Raw genomic sequence first — 20135 nt, forward strand, 5'->3', positions numbered from 1 at the left:
CAAAAGAATCCAATAAATTTTCTAATCAAGATTCCCATTTGATTTCTCGTTGCAAGCAAAGTATATTTATAAAATATTTTATATTATTATATTTTATATTATTAATTAATTATTAATTATTACAAATAAAGCATATTTATTAATTATTACAAGCAAAGTATATTTATACAATATTTATATTATTAATTATATTATATTATTTATATTATATTATTATATATATTATATATATTAATATATATTATACATATTATATTATTTATATTATATATATTATATTATTTATTTATATTATTATATTTCATATTATTAATTAATTATTAATTATTACAAATAAAGTAATGAAAGATCGAGAAAGTTTGCCTTAGCGTTTACCGTATTCGCGAAATATGATATTACGACAACGTTCTAGTTTCAGGAAATGTTAACGATTGAAAAATCACACACGTGTATTTATATGTTTCGAGAAGGAAGCAGAGTATAACGTTCGTACATAAAACAGACGACTGGTCAATTTATTCGCTATCGATCGAGGACTGCTCGTTAATTATTTTTACGTGCACTTTAATAAGTGAAAATAAACTCGATCGAAATATATATAATGGGCGTTCATAATTCTTATAATGGATTTATTTCAGTTATTCAGCTTGTTTGCGACAGTTTCTTTCATAAAGGAACGAAGACAATTCTTCTTTTTGTACGAATCTGTAAATAACTAATTAAAAGAATTACATTTTTTATCAATGAATAAAATCATCTTTTTGTTGATAAAAAAAAAGTATATTCTTTTGCAAAGATTTTTTAATGCCGCGCTCATTCGATGCTGCAATTATTAAAAGATCGTTCCGTTTCGAGAGCCGAGAAATTGATCCTGGGATCCCATTTAAAGATTATAGATCCGAGATCTGGTTCAGCAGATCTAGAACAGCATTGCGTAAGTCGTGACAGAAACCTTCCCAACTTTTACGAGCGATCGATCGCGACGTATTTACAAAGAAATTCTAGACGGTTGTAGAGAAAAAGTCTATTATTGTTTTTTCTAGAGTAACAATTTTAGTCTTCGCCAAAAATAAATTCGCAAAATAAAAGACTTAAGTCACTCGTTGGAACTCGTTCGATCAATAAAGAATAATAAAACAATTGAAATAATTGAAGCATGAATAATATCCAAGTGACCCGTGATATAATTTTAATTTAACATATTAAAATTTTTATTATTAATAATCTATATTAATAATCTCATCATCATATCATTTTCTCGCGAATTTAATAAAATAATACAGGAAAATCCTCTTGAATTTATTATAGGAATTTATTACACGAGAAAATCGTACAAATTAACGAATAAAATAGATTGTAAAATTCATGGCGATCACGTGTAGAGATAAAACGCGCGTTTTAACTTGCTTAATTGAATTTAAACGACGGCTATTGTCTGAAAAAAATAAATAGAGCAAGAGTAGGAGCGAATTGACAATCCGGGGTTCATCGAGAGGAGATTAATGCCCGTAGGCTAAGTGGACATGGTCTATTGACGGGCGATATGCTCGATAATCAAATGACTTTGAATGCCGTGGCAACAAACAAAACGTGGTCAATACGCACAACGGATGTTTTCAACGTTATTGGATATCGCCGCGATGCACTTTTTCGCTGACGTAAGCGCGACACCTCACCTCACCTTGCCCTATCTAGCGTAAATAATCCAGCACGCAGACGAAAATTGACGTTGTGTTTTCGTGTTGCAGACTATCAGTTCCCGATAGACGTTTCCGGCGTGGCCAAGGACCATCCCTTCCTCGAGGCCGACTCACTGCAAAGTCTTTTTCGGCGATTGCATGCCCTTAATCGTTGCGCCAACATGAAGCTAGACACGCACCATCATACACATCACAGCACGAGCCATAGCAAAAGCGTGAGTACCTTGTACTAATTAATTATCCGCATACTGAGAAAAAAATCTGGTTGCATTATCTAAAATTTTTTTTATTTAATCTCAAAAGTCTGATTAACATTCTGAATTCCAACACGATTATTGCATAAATTCAATCCAGCACTGTGAAAAAAATCTGGTTGCATTAATTAGAATTCTGGTAGATTCAACCAGTAGGTCTGTTGGAAAATGGACGATCCAGAATTTTTGTAGGAATTACCAGATGAATCTGATTAATTTGAAATCATTTTACATATATATTAATAATAATTAATGCGAATGAAAAATCTCTTAAATTGACGATGTCAGATAATTATTTCTGTGAATACTTTAACATTTATCGGAATCTAAATAAGATTAAAGTTATGCAGAAATCATACCAAATGCAAAAAAATGCAGGAAAAAAGATCCAATATAAATGCATTGAGAAAAAATCTGGTTGCATTAATTAGAATTCTGGTAGATTCAACCAGTATGTCTGTTGGAAAATGGACGATCCAGAATTTTTGTAGGAATTACCAGATGAATCTGATTAATTTGAAATCATTTTACATATATATTAATAATAATTAATGCGAATGAAAAATCTCTTAAATTGACGATGTCAGATAATTATTTCTGTGAATACTTTAACATTTATCGGAATCTAAATAAGATTAAAGTTATGCAGAAATCATACCAAATGCAAAAAAATGCAGGAAAAAAGATCCAATATAAATGCATTGAGAAAAAATCTGGTTGCATTAATTAGAATTCTGGTAGATTCAACCAGTAGGTCTGTTGGAAAATGGACGATCCAGAATTTTTGTAGGAAATTACCAGATGAATCTAAATTAATTTCTTCCTGTTAAATTTTGTAGGAAATTACCAGATGAATCTATCTTAATTTCTTCCTGTTAAATTTATCAAATTTTCTGGTTAATAATACTAAACTCGCCAGCATCAAGTCATCTAAAATTTCTTCTAATCTCAAAAGTTTGTTTAATATTCTGAATTCCAACATGATTATTGCATAAATTCAATCCAGATTATTGAATAAATTATTTTAACTTCAGTTTGTTAGAAATTAAACTGATAAACAATGATGCAAAAAGAGGATGCAGCTCAAACACACAATCGGAGAGCTAGCGTCCTCTTTCTGACACTACTGCTCGTAAGAGAAAAAAAATATACTTTGGGTTTAAGTTTAATACTAATTCTTTATATACATTTCATGGCAAATATTGAATACGAGTTAAGTTAAGAAGCAAGCAAAGAAATTAATGTAACAAGAAATTTTATAGATCCAACCAGAAAATACTAATCAAATCCTTATAATAAAATCTATTCAACGTTCTAATTATAAAAAATCGAATCTTATCATGATAACTAGAAATTCTTGTTTGATTTAACCAAAATGCCTTCAATCATATACATCTTGTTGGTCAATCAAACGATTTTTCTCAGCGCACGATGCGAAATCGAAAAGACGAAGATGCAACGAGACTTGGGTGCACTTTGACTTTGAACAGCTCAATTGCTTTCTTGGAGAATTAGATGGGAAATTTTATCGAGAATGACTAATAAAACAGCTGATGTATTGAATTGACTTTCGCATTTTACGTAATTTTTTTTCGTAAGTGCAAGAAGATCTACAGGAATTTAATATCGAGTCTGCTACTTTTGTGTATTTTTTTCTTGTTCTCTTTCTCTCTTGTTGGAAACTTGTCTTTCTTGCCTTTGATTCTTTTAAATTTTCTTGTTAAATTCTCATGGCATCTTCCGAGCACTCTCTTGAGAATTCTTCAAAGGACGACGGGATTTAAAGATCTCGAGACGGAAATGTTAGGGCAGGTCAGTTTCTCGAGACAAGGGTGGTTACCTATCTACGTATTCTTTGAATTTTGTAGCCGTGGTAAAGTGAATCGAATGTCATGTTTTACAAAAGTTTTCTCAGCGCGACATTAGATACACATTTCCTTAGTATTTATTGTTTTTTTTTTATTTTTCTTTTTTTATCATATCTTAAAGTTTCGACTTTAAATGATCGATTAGATTATTTAAGTTTATTTAAGATTATTTAAGAGATTATTAGATTATTTAAAATTATTTAATTAATTATTTAAAATTAATTACTTAATTAATTAGTTACTTATTTAATTAATTAATTAAAATTTCAAATAACAAATAACTGCTTGCATATAATTAAAACGACATAAATAATAATACGTTAAATAACAACACGTTAATGATTAGATTTTAAGATTTGGATAAAAGAAGGGATAAGATAAAAATAATTCAATGTGTCGACATTTATAGATTTGTATGTTTATACGTTTAGTCTCCGATCTTGTGTAATTACTTATACGACATATCGATGAACACATTCTCTCTTAGAACACGTTCGCACATGTAGTCATTGCTATGCATCAGGCGAATCCATGCTATTCTTACGACTCTTCGTGGAACAAACGAACAGAATAGTAATTAACAGTTATCACGTGACGGGGATAAACACGCAGTTAATTACTTTGGAAAGCGCGTGTTAGGCCGCGCAATCAAATCGTTATCGTAATGATGTTTCTAGATATAAATAGCAGTATAATTATTTGATCTACTTAATTTTCTTTTAATCTCAAACAATTCGTGTATTATTGATATTATTATTATTATATTATTATTATTATTATTATTATTATTATTATTATTATTATATTATTATTATTATTATTATTATTATTATTATTATATTATTATTATTATTATTATTATTATTATCAATCAATCATATATATAATAATTATTATTATCAATATAAAAATTGCTTTGATATTTTGATAAATTGCAAATAAATTGAGCAAATTATTTCAAAATCATTTTTTTCTTTTTTTTTCATATTTTTTACAGCATATTTTCTTTCTCGCACACGAAGCTGCTATCAACTGCCAGAGTGCAATGACCCTGTCTGTCTAACTTTACTATCGCGCACATGGATGAAATTGAGGTAATCTCCGAAATAAGCGCGACGAATCTACGAGCCAGCAGCGATCGAATCTGCGAATTGCCGCGAGTAGGAGTTTATTATTGGGTCGTTCGGAGCAGAAAGCGTTCACGCGTGAAGGAGCGCACGTCGCAAAATCGCAGTTAAAAAGCACTTCGACGAAAGTCTAAATCAATTATACGATCTGGCTGACCGAGATCGCTTGACGTGGCCCGTCATCGAGGAAAGATCTCCGCTCGGATTTCATTCGAGGAGGACAACGAAAAGTCACGAAAAAGAAAGATGAAGTGAGCGATAGGGGAGAAGAATGGCAAATCGATCGGGCCTTATATCGCTCTTTGTAGATATTTAACTCGTGTCTTGTATCGCGTGTGGATCTCGGTTTCGAGAAGCCGTGAATAATGGATTCGATCGGCCGGTTACAATTCATCAATAAGCTCCTTGGAGTTTGTTCCATCGCGCGTGACGAATCGAAAAATCATGCTATTATTATATATCGTCGGTATTTAAGAGCTTTCTATAGGGTAAAAGTATTGAAAGATTATTTTAAAAAATTAATAAAATTTAAAAATTTTAGAAAATTATTAATATAATTATTTAAAAAATTATTTTAGAAATATTATTAAATAATGTTGTTTTCTTATGATAAAAATTAATATATGAGATAATTGAATGATAATCTCGAGATTTTTTTCCTCAGATATTTAATATCAATATTCGCGAAAGAGAGCAAAATTATCTTTAAACATTTTATTTAATTATTTAAAAAATTATTTAACAAACATTATTAAATAATGTTGTTTTCTTATGACAATAAAAATTAATATATAAGATAATTGAATGATAATCTCGAGATTTTTTTCCTCAGATATTTAATATCAAAATTCGCGAAAGAGAGCAAAATTATCTATAAAAATTTTATTGGTTTTGTTTTATAAGTCTGAACATTTTACGTAGAAACGCGACTTTGTTCAGCAAGGATTATCTTCTGTCATCGGAATTGATCGCAGCTGGTACCGGTGAAAAAAAATTCAGGATATCGTTGATAGACGATAGCATGACTCTCCGTATGATCGACGACTTTCACGCCCATAAAGGGCTCACGCACAGTATGTTGAATGTGTTCAATACGTGCTCAACGATAACAGCTGTGACAAGTTGCGAGCTCTCACCGGAAACCGGTGCGGATCGTTACGCACGGGTTGTATCTTTGATAAATAGAAAATTTATTCATGGCGACGCGTGCGGTGCAAAATGGGCCGCGCGAAACAAAACAAAAAGAAGAGAAAAATTGAACCTGGCCCGAGAATTTTTTTTCAAGCAAATGTCCCCTTAGATGGGGAGAAAGCGCGTTTTGCGCAGCGCTCGCGTTCGAATTACGAACGGATACATGCGCGAGGCATCTGATGGTCGCGCGAAAGTCTTGCCAAATTTGTAACCACCATGACTCGAGAAACTCGATTAGAACGTCTGCGTCGGATAGTTGCCTTTTTAAGCGAAGAACAACTGCTCCGTGCGTTTATCGAACGAAATCAAGGTAAAATTATTTTATTTAGTTGATTTTAAAAAATTATTACAATTTTTTCAAAGATTCTTATAAAAAATAATTATATAGTAAAATTACATATTATTTTTTAATATAAGTATTGGAGATTCTTGATATTAAAAATTATCTTTCGGATTTTATTTCTTAAGAAATGCAAGCACGAGCATCAGTTTATGAGAGGACGATCGAATAAACATATGTGAAAACTTTAAAATAAGGAAAGAAATTTCTGAAGAGAAAAATATTGAAGAAGCAATAAAGATTTTTAAACATAAAAATTCTTATAAAAATGTTATAATAAAATTATATATTATTTTTCAATATAAATATTGAAAATTCTTGTTATAAAAATTATTTTTTTCGATTCTACTTCTTAAAAAGTACAAACTCGAATTTCTCAGATTTATAGAAAGCGATCGAATTTATGAAAACTTTAAAATAAAGAAAGAAATTGCTGAAGGAAAATATTGAAGAAGCTATAAAGATCTTCAGATATATAACAATTCTTATCAAAAATGATATAATAAATTTATATATAATTTCTTTATATAAATATTGAAAATTCTTGATATAAAAATTATTCTTTAGATTTTACTTTCTAAGAAGTGCAAGCACGAGCTTCTCAAATTTACAAAAAGCGATCGAACAAACATATATGATAATTTTAAAATAAGAAAATTTCTGAAGGAAAATTTTAATATTAGACTTCTGCGTTGAAAGACATAAAACTCTGGATTAACTGACAGATATAATGCGTCTAAATTTTAATAATCATCAATCGGCCGCACGACACCGACGTTTAATGAAACGTTGAAAGAGGATGTCTGAATATGAAAATGAATTGAGATTAATCGAACGCGGGGAGCACAGAAAATATTGCGGCGCAAATTGTCACCCCACGGCAGGAAAATTATCAAGTTCGTTTATTTTCCACCTACGTCTTACTATTTTATATTATCGCATTGACCCAGTTCGTATTCAAGGCCCATTGATTCTCTCGCGCGAGTCAGGTAATTTTATTCACCTATTTTAGACCGCGGTTGCTAAATTGTTCTCACCTTTACGTAGGCAATATTATGCTTACACAGTTTCCGTAACGTATTAGGTAACATCAATTTGCACACGCCAAAATTGGGGATTACGTGCCGCCAAGTATTAACGCGCCAAGCTTATCTTTAGATTATTCCCTCATTAATAAAATGACGATTAATGATGATTGATGCAAGATATTTTTTCGCGAGAAAAAAAATAAGAATATAAAAACGAATGAAAATTTTGAAGATTAAAATTTAATATATTTGAGCACTTCATTAAACAATTATAAAAGAAAAAATGCTCGTCGAGTTGTGTATAATATATAGAAATTTAAATATATACTGAATATATAATATAATATATAAATATATAAAAAATATATAAAATTTATTTTAAACATATAAAAATATTATTAATTTAAAAATATATAATTTAATAGTACATAATTTAAAAATATATAAAATATATAAATGTATAAAATTTAACGTTTAATGATGCAAAGACAAGTGGCTGATATTTTGATCTTGTATCAGGCGTCAAAAAAAATTGAAATATCTGGCCGGAAAACGCCGTAAAAGGAATTTCGGCCGACCTTGCACTCCGGATGGAAAGCATTGACCGACGTATGCGTTTGCCGGGTGAAAGCTGGCATGAGATGAGGCGTGTACGGTAAAGTGTAATGATCCTCTACCGAATCGAAGGCCTTACGAAAGCAAAAGGCGACGCCGCCCTCCGGCGTCTTCTCCCGAGATCACTCTGGGAGATGCACAAACGTGCCTTGCGAAACATTGCAATTTATGCGAGGAAACGACACGCAACATTATCATTGTGATTTAACGAACATCGTGGCGAGCTTCCTCTCGCGTAATCCAGCGTAAAAATGTCGCGATTGCATGAATGGATTCGTCTTCCGCATTTTTCGCATCGCCTACTCAAGTACGTGCAAATAAATTTCCATTCGCGTTGAAAAATGTTCGTCTTTCCTCTTGCACGCACTGAGAAAAACATCTGGTTGCATTAATTAGAATTCTGGTAGAATTCAACCAGTATGTCTGTTGGAAAATGGACGAACCAGAATTCTTATAGAACCAGATGAATCTGATTAATTTCTTCCTGTTAAATTTATCAAATTTTCTGATTAATAATACTACACTCCCCAGCACCAAGTCGTTTAAAATTTTTTCCATCTAATCTCAAAAGTCTGTTTAATATTCTGAATTCCAACACGATTATTGCATCAATTCAATCCAGATTATTGAATAAATTATTTTAAGTTCAGTTTGTTAGAAATTAAACTGATAAACATTGATGCAAGAAGAGGATGCAGCTCAAACACACACAATCAGAGAGCTAGCGTCCTCTTTCTGGCACTACTGCTCGTAAGAGAAAAAAAATATACTTTGAATTTAATGTTAATACTAGTTCTTTATATACATTTCATTGCAAATATTGAGTACGAATTAAGTTAAGAGTGGCAAGCAAAGAAATTAATGTAAAAAGAAAAAAATATACTTTGAATTTAATGTTAATACTAGTTCTTTATATACATTTCATTGCAAATATTGAGTACGAATTAAGTTAAGAGTGGCAAGCAAAGAAATTAATGCAACAAGAAATTTTATAGATCCAACCAGAAAATACTAACCAAATCCGTATAGTAAAATCTATTAAACGTTCTAGTTATAAAAAATCGAGTCTTATCATAATATGATAATAATATAAATAATATAATATAATAATATAATATAATAATATAATATAATAATATAATATAATAATAATATAAATAATAATATAATACAATAATAATATAATAATAACTAGAAATTCTTGTTTGATTTAATCAAAATGCTTTCAATCATATACGTCTTGTTGGTACAATCAAATGATTTTTCTCAGTGCGAAAAACGCAGCCCATTCTCAATTTTTGCCGCAGTTTATAATTACGACTTTGAATTTCCGAGCGACATTGAATATACATACGTCAGATTTAGAATTTAATCCCTTCGCAGCGGATGGTCTTTTCGTTGCGGGAAAGAGAAAGCGAAGGAATGACTGATGCGTTTTATAGGAATAATTTATACGCGTGCGTGGCGCATAACTTAATTTGGTAAAGCGACACGTATATATACGAGTATAATATCCATGTAGACGAGTAGTAGACGTATATGAGACTTTCGCTGGCCATTTTTCTCTTTCGCAAGGGGACCGGAATCGTTTTCGTTTCGGGCCTCCCTATAATTGTTATTAATAAAAGCTTTCGCTTTCCGCGCGCGCAATCACCGAAAATAAGATCTCTCGCAAGAAGCCTGTGTTTGTCGAATCAACGACACCGGCAATTTGCGGCAATTGGGTCGATTTAAATGACCGTATTATCGTGGCCAATCGACCACGTTTTCGTGCCCTACTTCGATCTGGTTCTTGAAAATTACTGCCTCTCCGGAGCGTTAAACGACTGCGCCGTCTAAGGAAGGCAACAAATTGAGCCATTTAGAGGGAGAGAGCGAATGCATTTAAGGCTATCAGATCCGAACCTATCGCAGGGGGGAGTCGCTATCGTTAAAAGGATTCGAGTTGTCTGACATGTGTCTCGTAATAAAATTGTAATTTGCCCGAACTAATTGTTAAATCTCTGGCCGTTATTTTATATTATAATTATACTAATTAAATTTAAATAACTTTGTGTTGCATGCAAAAGCGTAAGTAGGCAATGAAAGGAAACGAGTTGTGGAACATTCTAAAGAGAAAATAATAAGATTTTATCAGCCTATTGAAATATCATTATATAATTATTTAATTAAGATACATTTTAAAAACAGTAATTTAATTTAACTTATATGATTTTCTTAATCCATGTAATATATACAATTTAACTTATCTCTTTTTTTTTTTCTTTATTTTATCGAAATTTAATATTGTCGATATTTTTTTACATGTTATTAATATCGAAAATGAAAGGAAGAGTTTTTCACAATTTTAAGAAAAGTAGGAAATTAAATCTCTCGATTGCCTCACTTGTTAACTCGCGTTTATGAAAATTATAATCGTATCAATCCATGTGATTTAATCTGTGTCCTCTATTTTGTTAAAATCCAGTCAATATTTTTTACACGTCATTAATATTTCAAATAAGAAAAAGAATTTTTTCAATTAGAAAAACACAAAGAATTAAATTAATTATCTTAAGCTTATTAACTTACACTTATCAAAATTATAATCATATCAATCTATGTGATTTAATCCGAAAAAATTATTTCTATTTTGTCGAAATTTAATCGATATTTTTACACGTCATTAATTGTAAAAAAAAGGAAGAATTCTCAATTTCAAGAAAATGCAGAAAATTTAATGTTTCAAGTTTTTGTTTTAATTTGCGCCTATGATAATCACATTAAACAAACGCAAACTAAATTTTCGACAGTGATGGAAAGAAAAGGAGACACGTAGGAGTATCCTTGACATTCTATCATCGCGAATACAGGAGCAAGCAAACTGAGAGTAATTATTCGTCGACGATAGGCAGTTTTATGTGGCCTTTTACCATGACATATACATACATCGAAGGGTATCCTCGGCGAAAGAAGGGAGGGAAAGTCCGAGTGAGATTTCGCGGCCGATTAATTGGCAAGGAATTAATTAAACGAGTCAGGATAGTCATTATAAAGGATGTTCTATTCGTTTCCTCTTCTTCCTTTTCTTCTTGATTTTTTCCCCTTAATTTGCGCGTTTTGTCATTTCTCTTCCGTTCTTCCGCTTCGATTCTGTCCCCCTCGCCGCAAAATTTCTCTTTACGCACACATCTCACTTCTCTCTTTTTTTTTGTCTCAGCTTCAACTTTTTCCAGCCATTTAAATTATACGTGCATGATTTTCTCGTTTCACACTTAGCTTTCTTTTAACCGTTTCGAGTCCGCATTTCCTTTGCCTCTTCTTTTTCTCCTGCCGTTTTCAGTTTTTCTCTCTCCTCCCTTTAAATCATCCTTCTCTTTCTCTCTCCGTCGATCTACCTTTCCTTTCATCTTTTTACGTGCGCGCATCCTAACCGCCCCTTTTCCGCTAGTTTTCTCTTTTTCCTGCGCGATGCTTTTTCTCTCCTGCCGACGCGCTCTCGCATTCAGAACGCGTTCAACGTGGAGTGGTGGATGTAATTATATGTACGCACCCGGGTTGCCGGTGCGTAAAACCTGAAAACTGGTTCGGTACACGCAACCGAGCTGGCAGACTGCGCGGCTCGCTTGCACCTGCATGTCGTAGCGAGGCCGTTAGCGAGGTGCAGGATGCGATGGTAATAATACCATGATCCTGGGAATTTTTTTCCGCTGACAGAGAGTTGACAGTTGTTTCAGGGCCTAGGTTGCTTCAATGAAAAATTGATGATTTTTGGGAATTTAAAAATTTTTTTTAAGATTATTAGAATTGATCCTTTTGACATGTTATTATATATTTATATTAATGTTTAAAGTACATCAGTATTTTTAAATGTAATTGAGTGCAGCATGTTAAAAGTGATATGCTGCTTCTCACATATGTAATTGTTCGAGATGAGAAAAATCGGTTTAGTTTTATTCCATAGGACATTCTTGTGATTTTAAATCTATTTAGGATTTAAAATATTAATATTTTTTTGATGAAGTGAAAAAATTCTAGCGATATTATAATATCTAATTTTAAAATAATAATATTTATTTTTTAATTTTTTCTATTAGAACGGAATTTTTTTATTAGATTTGGGATGTTGAAATTGGATTCAGAAGCAATACATCACACCGTTGAATTATGCATTTTTTAATTACGTGCGGAAATTTACATTGAAAATGAAAAATTGATGATTTTTGGGAATTTAAAAATTTTTTTTAAGATTAGAATTGATCCTTTTGATATGTGTCATTATATATTTTTATTAATGTTTAAAGTACATCAGTATTTTTAAATGTAATTGAGTGCAGCATGTTAAAAATGATATGCTGCTTCTCACATAATTGTTCGAGATGAGAAAAGTCGGTTTAGTTTTATTCCATAGGACATTCTTGTGATTTTAAATCTATTTAGGATTTAAAATATTAATATTTTTCTGATGAAGTGAAAAAATTCCAGCGATATTATAATATCTAATTTTAAAATAATAATATTTATTTTTTAATTTTTTCTATTAGAATGAGATTTTTTTATTAGATTTGGGATGTTGAAATTGGATTCAGGAGCTATACATCACACCGTTGAATTATGCATTTTTTAATTACGTGCGGAGATTTATATTGAACAACATTTATATTGAAAAACTAATAAAATCCTATCCTACATGAAAAAAGACACGTGACGCTTGAATTGTTGCCGTTTTTCCATGCGATGTTTAGCCGATTTTCATGTTTGATGCAGCTGTAATTATGATTGTGAACTTTACATTTGCAGATGAGAAATGTTATTTTGACCAGCTTTGTGTTGATCTAGTAGATTAATATATAAATCGATAAGGAAAAATGCCGCGATTTCTAATATTCTAATATATAAATCGATAAAAGGTCATTTCTAATATTCTTCAAAAAAAATTCTTAATTTTTTTTTTTTTTTTTTTTTTTTTTTTTTTTTTTTTTTTTTTTTTTTTTTTTTTTTTTTTTTTTTTTTTTTTTAAATCATCAATTTTTCACTGCTAAATTAGACTGAGTCCTTAAAAAAAGGTTTAGTCTTATTATACTCGAAATAATATTATTTATATTCTCGTTATACATTTTTCTGAAAGAATGGCTCTCATTTTATAATCTTGTTTCGTATAATGTTATTCCAATAAAAATCGGAAATTACGTACAAGCAAGAGAAATAGTCGATAACACCGTTCGTTCGTGTCACATTAAAGCATTTCAGAATGTTTCAGAATGAAAAATGAATAAATTCTTTCATTATAAATCCTTCGATTTATCCGACGTTATGCAATCGACATCGTTCTACAAGAATATAATATAAATTAGCATATCTGAGTGCGCGAATGCGAGTCGCAGGTTACGTCGAACAATTTCAATTGCTCTACTATATTCCAGACGTGATTGATTTATCGTGACTTAGTTTTTCTCTTGACATTATCTCTCGAGGGGATCATTATTCGCGGCTTTTCCGAGGCACCTTCACTTATGATCTCTTTGAAAAGTATTGTTGGGACAGAGACAACAGAGTCGCGATTGTTGGGATAGAGACAACAGGAGGAACGAAGCGATCAAGACGATGACGACAATGTATCTCTCCTCTTACCTTTCTCTCTCTCTCTCTCTCCCTCCCTCTCTCTCTCTCTCTCTTTCTCTCTCTTTCTGTTGCGCGCAAGTTGACAGGCGCAAACGACAATCGACATTCCTTCGATCGGCGCAAACCGGTTGCCATAAATTCGCGCGAACGAACGTGAACGAGGCTTGCTCCGTTTCAACGTTTTCTGCCAGAGCGCACTTTTTCCCCTGGCACTGCATATCGTGCATTCGGAAAAATGCGCTTATTCGTGCACAGCTTAAAGAACGTTTCGCCAAATAAACATTTATGTGCAGCATCCACATGTCAGGTACACCGTACTTTCGATTCTTTAATTTTTACATAGCAATAATTCATCTAGAATCTATATATCTTAATAATTTTTTGTGATCTTTCAATTGATTCGTGTATAAAAATTCTTAAATTAACGCTTTGTCTCTTTCTGAAACTTATTTCGCAAAATTAGATTTCTAGATTTTTGTGATTTCTGTAATTTATACGACTTTTTGTAATTTTCAAGTATCTTTTCAACTCTCTAATCCATATATGAAAATTCTTAAAATAACGTTGTATTATCTGTCATCTCTGTGAAGCTTATTTTGCGAGATTTTCTAGATTTCTAGATTTTTATCTATAATTTATACGATTTTTTATGGTCTCTCAAGTATCTTTTCAACTGATTCATATATAAAAATTCTCAAAATAATGTTTTATTATCTGTCATCTCTGTGAAGCTTATTTCGCGAGGTTTTCTAGATTTCTAGATTTTTATCTATAATTTATACGATTTTTTATGGTCTCTCAAGTATCTTTTCAACTGATTCATATATAAAAATTCTCAAAATAATGTTTTATTATCTGTCATCTCTGTGAAGCTTATTTCGCGAAATTTTCTAGATTTCTAAATTTTCTGTAAAATTATGCAATAGAATAAATATCGATATTTTTTATTAAAAAAACAAATTTGCCTCAAATCGATCCAAATATATTTTATAAAAAATGCGAGAAATTTGACAATATTAAAAAAAAATCACAATATTTATCAACACACAATGTGTTACAAATTTATATCGATATGTGGCTCGCTTTTCGTGTCAAGATATTAATGCAAAGATATTAATGAGTTTCGCGTTCTTGTCTCTGCGCAAATTAATCCAGTTATAATCGCTCGAGCACTTGTCTCGTGAGAGAAAATTGCTCGATAATTAGCACGTTAGGTTCGTTGAAATCGCGCCGAAAGCGTGTCGTTTCTCCTACGAATACGTAGAAAGTACGTATCCTCGGACGGAATCGTCTCGAAGAGGAGATCTCCTGACCCAGGCCTTATCGGGCGATTGTTCCTATGAAGTGACATACCGTAGAAATCGCACAGGAAACGATCATTACCGCGAAATAAACGTCCGCTTGCATAACGCGCTCATTTCTGTGTCGCACCGTTAGAACGATCCGAACGCGGATCTAGTTTTTAACGGACCACCAGATGTGCCACCTGCACAACTTAAATTCCCGCATTCACCTGGGAAGAGGGGTGTCGGAATGAATTGTTCCAGCTTTCATGGCATTTGTCCACACTGAAAAAAATCGTTTGATTGTACCAACAAGACGTATATGATTGAAGGCATTTTAATTAAATCAAACAAGAATTTCTAGTTATTATTATATTATTATATTATATTATTATTTATATTATTATTATATTACATTATTATTTATATTATTATTATATTATATTATTATTATATTATGATAAGATTTTTTATAACTAGAACGTTTAGATTTTCCTATAAGGATTTGGTTAGTATTTTCTGGTTTTCTTGGATTTATAAAATTTCTTGTTACATTAATTTCTTTACTTGCTACTCTTAACTTAACTCGTATTCAATACTTGCCATGAAATGTATATAAAGAATTAGTATTAACATTAAATCCAAAGTATATTTTTTTTCTCTTACGAGTAGTAGTGCCAGAAAGAGGACGCTAACTCTCTGATTGTATGTGTTTGCATCCTCTTCTTGCATCACTGTTTATGAGTTTAATTTTAAACTGAATTGAAAATAATTTATTCAACAATCTGAATTGAATTTATCCAATAATCTTGTTGAAATTCAGAATATTAAACAGGCTTTTGAGATTAGATGGAAAAGATTTTAGACGACTTGGTGCTGGGGAGTTTAGTATTATTAACCAGAAAATTTGATCAATTTAACAGGAAGAAATTAATCAGATTCATCTGATAATTCCTACAAGAATTCTGGTTCGTCCATTTTCCAACAGACATACTGGTTGAATCTACCAGAATTCGAATTAATGCAACCAGATTTTTTTTCTCAGTGCAGGAATTTTCAAGACGTCAGAGACACCAGCTGTCATCGCGTACTCTGTCATCACCGTCCGCTATGTTTGTATAATGACGAGGTATAAATGTAGAGACTCGGGAATTGGAATAAACTCTTAGCGGGCTCCATTTCCCAGGTGCGTTGAGAGATTCTTGTCCAGGTATTCGATGCGCAGTCATTCGCGACGATGGTGGCGGTCGCCGTCAAATCGCGGTGCTTTATTTGCACGCGGTCGTTGCAGTTAGATATCTCGCGCGACCGAGAGAACCGGCCGGTGTATTACCATAAATTTCCATCGGACCGTTCAGAAGCCAATTAGCGCAAGTCACACCGATGATGAAGACCGCGATACCGTTTCGCGCTCGCTTAAATCAAGCAATTGCCGCGCGAAACCGTTGCACCACGTCCATTTAAACGATCAGCGTGTATCCACGTCGGATTAAAGAGCCGTAACATTAAAGTTTTGAAAGTTAAGTCGTGTGATTGCTGCGATTCGTAACGATTCGGAGAGAGAGAAATCGAAGCCGTCAAATTCCTGTCAAGCTCGATACCCTAATTTTTCGAGTCCGATTTAACATCTCGGATTTAATTCCTAATCATCATTTGTCTCCATATTTTTTATAAAGATAAAGATAAAGAGTTTTGTGTGTATTTTTCTCTCTCTCTCTCTCTCTCTCTCTTCAACATTAGGCAGTAAAGTTACTTTCACGTTTGTGTGTGTGAAATTCACTCGTAAATCTTGCGGTTTTCTTCACGTTACCTCTCGCAATCTGCGAGTCTCCATCCTAGAGAACGTCTTATAAGACGTGACGCTTCGATGATAATGAATAATAATAAAAAACCGCGGTCAGTTTTCCCCGTTTTTTATATCTCTCCTCGGAAATATTTACCGCACACGCACAAATACACACGTGGTCTCCAGTGGATCATGGACACGTCACGCGCGTTAAACAAGTGTCACACATCGCCTCGAGGCAAAGGGACGAGAACCGGGATGCGCGAGATGATTTCTCTCTCTCCCGAGAGAAAGAGAGAGAGAGAGAGAGAGAGAAAGAAAGAGAAAGAGAGAGAGAGAGAGTCGGGAGAGAAGCATCTCGGGAGAGAAACGACCGACAGCCAGACAGCGCGGCGTCTTCGTATGCGAAGCCTTGGCGTGGCAACGACGTTCCTTCGAGATCGTGAGGACATTCAAGTCGGAATCTGGCCAATTCGCTAAACATTTTCCGACAAAAAAAAAACAAGTGCGATTAAAATAAATTCATTTATCTTTCATTTATCTCTATTATTCATTTATCTTTCATTTATCTCTATTAAGCTTCGAAAAGCTGTTTTTTATTAGTATAAAATATTAACAAATAATTATATATATTTATGATATATTATTAAGTCGTTTTTATTAATAAATTTTGCGAAGAGGGAAAATGGTATTTCTTTATTTATTTATTTATTTTTCATTGAATTTGATTTTCAATTAAAATATTTATTTATAAAACATAGTGAAGTTTATATATCGATAATATTTGCATAGCGAGTATTTATTTATAAAATATGACGAAACTCAGGAGTGTCTCGGCAACGAGACGACTCGGACCTCGGCCTCCGTTACACCGGATGCAGCCGCGTGCCATTTTACACAAAGTGCATCGGGAGAAACTCCTACGAGGCGAAGAATTATCGCTGAAACGGACGCTGTCCTAACGCCTTCCTCGCGATTCGAATGATCGATCGACCGACTCGGCGAGCTGGTTCTCGCAAACGAGGATTTACTCACCGTTATAGCGCGTCCCCCGAGCGCTCGTTAGTTAATGATACCGGAAGTGAAGGACGATGGGAGAGGTGACGATAGAGGCGGTCGGGATTAGCGAGGCGTGACGCGAATATCACCGACGTTCCATTGCGAGGATTCTTGTGAGGAAACTTCATAGGAAAACATATCGATACATCAAAATTTATTCGTACAACTTCATGATTTTTAACAAAAATATTTAGTTAATAATCAAGAGGTTTCAAGATTTTTGACATTATTTTTTCATTAAATATTATTATTTTTTTATCTCTAAAACTCTATAAAAAAATAATAATACTTAAAAAATAATAATACTTAATAAAAAAATAATGTCAAAAATCTTGAAACCTCTTGATTATTAATTAAATTTTTTTATCTCTAAAACTCTATTATTATTTAATTATCATTATTAAATAATTATTAAATAATTTTTATTAAATAAATAACATGTAATAATAATAAATATATATAAATAAGTAATAAAGTTTTAGAAAGAAAAAATTTATTTATATAAATTATCATTTAATTATATAAATTATTATTATTATTTAATTTATTTATATAAATTATTTTAATGTGGACTCGAGACGAGTATAAATAATATAAATTTTATTACAATATATTTATTCGACTTTCGAAATTGAAGAAACTTCTTAGGGATGACGCATGAATATTTCTACGGCCTCCGTTCCTGGCCGGCAGTTTTTTGACGTTAGGCTAATTGAATTTCGTGATATACGTTTCGCACAATGACGCGGGCCATTCGTACTCATTAGGACGCTGCAAATCGAGTGTCGCTGGCCGCAAGCTCCCATACGATGGTAAACCGCGGTGGTCGCACGGCCCAAATTTAGAACCATCATAGAGCGATGACCCAGATTTTCGGACGCTTTCGTTCGTCGTGGGTGGTACGCGACAAAAATTCTCCGCTCGTGCCTGCATATCGCGACGCTAAATTTAGATCTCGGGCCTTTCAAGTTAATGTAAAATACGCTCGAGGAAAACTTCATGCGAGAGAGAGAGAGAGAGACAGTTTTGATCTTCGAGATTTATATATTATCGAAAGCAAAATCAGGACAAGAGGAAAGAGCGACAATAAATCTTTTTTTAAAACTCGATCGAAAATTATGTGTTTTGTGGGAAAAATAAAACTGTCAAATTAAATAATTATTAAATAAATTATTGCAATCGATTTATTTAAATTGAACTGTCGAGATAAATAATACCTTAAACTATAGCAATTTCTTTCATACTCTATATATATATGTAAATTTTCTTTTTTTGTGCTCTTCGCTGCTCTTTGACTGTCGCGAAATTTCAAGATTCGAGGATCGGACAGATCGCGTGGGCAAAAACTATCGGCGAAAACTCGTTGCGAGCATTTTGTCGATTCCGCGAGTTAAAATTCTCGATTCGAAAGTATGTATCTCGTGCTTGCGAACGAGACACGGCGGCAGAAGAAGTAGAAGGAGATCGACATTCCAGAGATTTCCGTCGATCGCTGAGGAGGCTGTGCGTCGTGAATTTCTTCATTGACAATCGCGATTCAGTGACAAGCGTACGGTCGTTTTTCTTTAAGCGAAACATCGAATATATAAGCTGTGCGGTTAGCAACGTATCAACCGGTCGTCATTGAATTTGTAGCCGCGACCTCTTTTTGCTCAGCGTCGTCTGGCATCGCGATTTCCTTCTTTCGCGGAGCAACCGGCGAGATCGTGCGGCTCGTTTCTTCAGTCCGCTGAATCGTGTTGTTGATTTAATGAAGTTAAATGTATAATAATATTAACATAAATACAACAGTTTTTATCTTATTAAACTATTTAATTTATTATTATATTATTTAACTATTTAATTAAACTATTTAATTAAACTATTTTTATTATTAAACTATATTTTATTAATTTTTTTATATTTTGTAGATAATTTAAAAAAAATGTATAATTTTATATATATATATATATATATATATATATATATACATGGAATTATAATTGTAGAAAATTCTCGTATTAACATTTACACATTTAATATTTACAAATTAAATAAATTAATTTATTTAATTTATAAATAATTTATTTGATTTTATAAACTCTTTTTAAATTACACTTACTAATGAGTTTACCATGATACCACGTTTAATTTTGCATACTATGAAAAGCGCGGCATTATAATAATACAATAATAACACGGAGTCATAATACCATTTTATCATCCGGCCTCAACGCTTTATTCTTGTTTTCAGCTGCAGGGACAGCTGTTGTAAGTCAAATTAATACACCCACATTTATTAAG

The 20135-nt window shown here is 32.3% G+C and overlaps 1 protein-coding gene across 2 annotated transcripts in view; it reads left to right on the plus strand.

The window, feature by feature from the left end:
* LOC105248612 overlaps nt 1-20135 on the plus strand; it is a 277209-nt gene that overhangs the window by 243786 nt on the left and 13288 nt on the right. For both annotated transcript variants that reach the window (XM_025409500.1, XM_025409506.1), the window contains exon 10: nt 1749-1915. In XM_025409500.1, the coding sequence (XP_025265285.1) occupies nt 1749-1915 (167 nt within the window). The remainder of the gene's footprint in view (nt 1-1748; nt 1916-20135) is intronic.

Source organism: Camponotus floridanus, unplaced genomic scaffold (assembly GCF_003227725.1).
Source record: "Camponotus floridanus strain SB8 unplaced genomic scaffold, Cflo_v7.5 scaffold10, whole genome shotgun sequence".
NCBI lineage: Eukaryota > Metazoa > Arthropoda > Insecta > Hymenoptera > Formicidae > Camponotus > Camponotus floridanus.